Raw genomic sequence first — 4,599 nt, 5'->3', positions numbered from 1 at the left:
GTTCTCATCACTTGCAAACAATCCAGCATCTTTGATTGTGAGTTAGTATATTTTTTGTGAGCTCCTTATCAAACTCCCATGTACTAACTTGATCCCATCATGTCACTGTTACAAAATTTCATGCCCTCAATCAATATCATCTAAAACTATTATCCATTTTGGCCACCAAAGCTTGCTAGCAAGGAACGAGATTCTCCATCCAGTTGCCTCTTCTGAAGAGTGGCGATTGCAGCATGCAATCAGGCTGCCATGTGCGAGCTGCCCTTTAGAACCTTATTGCACGTAGTCGAGTGATAACATGTCCATCCTTTCCTTCAACTCAAAACTTTAATGTCACACACAACTAGAAGGACCCAATATCCCTAGAGTTCATAAGCGCTTAAAATTAGTTGGTGTCCACCAATGGCTCCTCTTTGCCCTAATCTTATGTTGTGAGGGGCAAGATTAGGGGCTTAGGGTTTAGGAGAGACCCCACCATCCTTTTTTTCAACCTTGGGTTGTTAACTTTTTGAGCTCTACACATCTACACCTGCATATGCAAAATCAAATTACTTCACTCTTTGCAGGCACACAGGCGGCGACGGAGAAGGCTTGCTCACCAGGTACTCTACGGCAAACCCTATTTTCTCATCAATGGATACCCTCGCCTCTCGCAGGCCCTGTTTTCGGCCTCGATAATGGAATGCCATGGTAGATTATAGATGCGTCTCCGCGTTTTTGGTAGACTGGTAGCTGCACGTGAAGCCATAGCCTTGCTGTGCTTTAGGAGATCTTGTCACTGGTTAGACTCAGTGGCTGCTTCATCCATCTGCAGCATTAGATACCAGGAGAAAAGTACCACCAGGTATCTGTCTTCGCTTAGATTCGCATTTGAATGACTGAGAAGGCTGTTGCCTTTGAAGGTCTCACACGAGGCAATGCCTTTTGTAGTCCTACTGGATAGTAGAAACACAATTATATTACGTTTTCATTCATCTGTTATAGTGTAGCTAGACATTTCTGTCAAGTTGAAACATAGGATGCTTTTACTTATTTTATTAGAGGGCTAGAATTCTGTCTATCTTGCAGTTCCGTCAGACAGAAGGAACGGTTGATCAGTGTTTTCTCTGGGGCTGGTGCCAGCAGGTACCTGTTTATAACGCCTGGAACAATGGGGAGGCGCAAGCCAAAGTTAAGCAAGCCTCTGGAGTCCAATGACAGTGGGAAGAATGTTGACGTTGATGACAGCAATGAGAGTACCATGGTAGAGGACTCTATTGCGGCTCCTGTAAATGGTGTACTGCTAAATGCATCAGAGGAGGTGTCTGGATCAGATTACACCAGTGCAGACTACTATTTTGATTCCTATGGGCATTTTGGTAAGTGGTGCCTCATCGTCGCTACTCCATACCATTGAATACATGCTTACTAGTATGCTTTTGTTTTACTTCCTGGGTTGTGTGTTGACATGTTGCATGCTCTGCCTTTATGTTGCAGGCATTCACGAGGTAAGCTCAATATGCTCCCCCTCACTGGCTCCCCGTTTCGGTTATCTCACCAGGATAATGAGAACATAGTTTCTCTTGAAGATTGTTTCAATGTCCCTTTGGATTGCAGAGGTCCTCTGTTTCTGCACAGAGCTCCTCTGTTTGTACAAAGGGTCCTCTGCTGCAGAGATAATTTCTGTCCAAGGAAATGGAAGTTGAGCTCATATGTGCTGGTGCTATATGTACTGCAGGAGATGTTGAAAGACACTGTCAGAACCCGAACATACCAAAATGCAATCTATCAGAATTCTTTCCTGTTCAAAGATAAGGTTGTTCTTGATGTGGGGGCTGGGACTGGGATTCTCTCTCTTTTTTGTGCGAAAACAGGAGCAAAGCATGTCTATGCTGTAAGTCAGCATATCTTAATGTTATCTGACTCCATTTGCAGTGAGAAGCTTTTCTTGAGTTTTCTTTACTTGTTTTCAGGTTGAGTGCTCCATCATGGCAGACACCGCTGTTGAAGTTATCAAAGCAAATGGCTACAGCAATGGTGAGTAGCAGGTAGGATGCTTTTGTAGGTGGAAGTGGCTATGAAAAAACTGATCTTTGCTACCTGGGAGTTGGCTCAAGGTTTAATCTCTACAAGGTTGATTTGAAGTTTTTATCCATTGCAGTCATCACTGTGCTGAAGGGAAAAATAGAGGAGATTGAACTTCCAATCCCACAAGTTGATGTAATCATCTCTGAATGGATGGGCTACTTTCTGTTGTTTGAAAACATGGTCAATTCCGTTCTTTATGCAAGGGACAAATGGCTGGTAGGCTTTCCTGTTTTGACAGCTCTTTACTGTAACAAAGCAATTATAAATGTGTAATTAGTGTTTCTCTCTCTCTCTCTCTCTTCTTCTAGCTAATTTTATTGTTTGGATGTGAGGGATTTGTAAAGTTAGAGACATTAGAACCAAAGCAATGACATTACATTTAATATTTATGTATACAAACATATCGTAAATTTGGTTGATTAGCACACTGCCCACACAGTTGTTGTAGCTACCAAGCCTGAACATCTCAACAGTCTGAATTAGGTTGTTTTCAATGGAAAATTGCACTTAGGCATATGCATTGGTAGCAATTCTGTTTTGTATGGTCTTGCAACAACTGGAAACCTTTTTGGATCCGGCAGAAAGTGTTTGCACTACTCATCGTGCTTATGCGAGATATTGACTGGCTTGAACAATTGAGGGAGGTAATGATAGAGTACATTTTTCTTTGTTAGTAACATGTGCAAAGCTCCATAACTGCTGAACTGCCGAACCATTAGGGATTTGGTAGATAGTTTGTATGAAGTAGTTACAAAAGCACCATATGGCTAATAATTAGTACTGCTATTTAAACAATGAATCAAGGCCTTTGCTCACATCAATGTATCAAAACATTCTGCAGGTTCCTGGTGGAGTTATTCTACCTGATAGAACTTCATTGTACCTTACAGCAATTGAAGATGCTGATTACAAACATGAGAAAATTGAGTGTAAGAGTCTGTCCTAGAAATACGTTCTTTTGTCTTGTCATTTACAAGCTCTATACCCATGGGATCCATTTGTACATCCTTTTCTTTCCATATCCGATGGCGTGATTTCAAGATTTTTTGGAATTATTCAAGGTTGACGTATTGGTTCCTTAGATGAGTTGTGTCAGGGATCTAGGGGCTATGCAGCATCTAGTTGATGCTTTAAGCTTTCTTTGAATGGCTTGCAGTAGGTCTTAGTTCTTAACCAGTTATTTCCGCCTATTGGAGCTCTCTTATATCTCTTGAAAATTGGCTGGACTATTTGCAGATTGGGATAATGTTTATGGCTTTAACATGAGTTGCATAAAAAAACAAGCCATGCTTGAGCCTTTAGTAGATACTGTTGATCCAAACCAGATTGTCACCAACTGCCAGCTATTTAAGGTTGAGTAAGCTGTTACTGCTTTCCAAGTTTTTAATTATCATAGGTTAGCTGATACTGTTTTATTGTAGGATAATGTGAGATGTTCTTCTTTAAGGATTGGAATTGATTTTTCTGAAGCAGACATTAGACATTGAAAAAATGGAGTCCCGAGATGTTTCATTCTCTGCCCCATTCAAGCTTGTTGCTCAACGAGATGATTATATTCATGCCCTTGTGGCATATTTTGATGTTTCATTTACCAAGTGTCACAAAGCAATTGGCTTCTCTACAGGTGTGACTAATGAGTCTTTAAGCACAGGTTGACTGCTGTTACTATTCCCTTCCCTCAATTTCACCCCTTAAGTTTAATGCTTTGTTTTTGCTGCAGGGCCTAAAGCTCGACCAACTCATTGGAAGCAAACAGTAATGTATTTAGAGGATGTCATCACAATATGTCAAGGGGAAGCTCTTACAGGGACAATGTCAGTTTCACCCAACACAAAGAACCCAAGAGACATTGATATTGTATTGAATTATTCTTTCAAAGGAAAAAGGGCTTTGGCATCTCAAACCCAAGTGTACCGCATGCACTAGTGCACAGTAAAGTATGTGCCTTGCTCAACTGTGTGCTTATTTACTAGTCAAGTGTGGCCCTTTTATGCATCAGCTTGCAACAATGTCTGGTGATGTTGGGGTCAGGAGCTCAATACAAATGTTTGGGGTTGTCCTGTTCTGGGTGCAACTGAGCCTTAATGCTATGTATGCTGGAAGCCTCCAGGAGAATGGCCAGGAAGGGTCCTTGTAATTTGTATGGAGATGTTTTCAGTTTTGCATCTCTCCTATGTGCAGAAATTTGTGCTTGATATAGCAGATTAGGCCTGTTGGATGGAAATAGAAGCTGTTGTGAGCATGGCTTGAGTGCTGGGTGTTTTGTATCATTACCTTCTCATTTCAGCAGCTGGCAAACCCTCTGCATTTTTACATTCTGAAGTTAAAGATCAACAATTTTTCTACTGCTGTTTAGAAATGCTAGGTTCTCAGAGAAGGGTAGTTGACTGACCCTTGATTGCAGTGGTCTTGGACATGACACATTCTTAATTTATAAAAGTAAAAGCAGAGGGTAGTTTTGAACATAAGTGGTATTTCCTCTAGAAGTCACTGTTAACTGGCTTGGACCAGATTGTATTCAAACATTGTACT

The 4,599-nt window shown here is 41.1% G+C and overlaps 1 protein-coding gene across 1 annotated transcript; it reads left to right on the top strand.

The window, feature by feature from the left end:
• The first annotated feature begins 1,104 nt into the window (after positions 1 to 1,104).
• LOC148036650 (protein arginine N-methyltransferase 1-like) lies at positions 1,105 to 4,380 on the top strand. The gene is made up of 9 exons (XM_087678689.1): positions 1,105 to 1,358; positions 1,477 to 1,487; positions 1,718 to 1,873; positions 1,953 to 2,016; positions 2,141 to 2,283; positions 2,909 to 2,996; positions 3,304 to 3,419; positions 3,541 to 3,691; positions 3,788 to 4,380. Exons 1-9 carry the CDS (start codon positions 1,151 to 1,153, stop codon positions 3,991 to 3,993), a joined length of 1,143 nt encoding a protein of 380 aa, XP_087534815.1. The 5' UTR covers positions 1,105 to 1,150; the 3' UTR covers positions 3,994 to 4,380.
• The last annotated feature ends 219 nt before the right edge of the window (positions 4,381 to 4,599 follow it).

Source organism: Lygodium microphyllum, chromosome 5 (genome assembly GCF_053477565.2).
Source record: "Lygodium microphyllum isolate KBCC chromosome 5, Lygodium_microphyllum_v1.1.10, whole genome shotgun sequence".
Taxonomy (NCBI): domain Eukaryota; kingdom Viridiplantae; phylum Streptophyta; class Polypodiopsida; order Schizaeales; family Lygodiaceae; genus Lygodium; species Lygodium microphyllum.
Note: the sequence above shows the minus strand (reverse complement) of the source record. Positions and strands in the feature narration are given on the sequence as shown.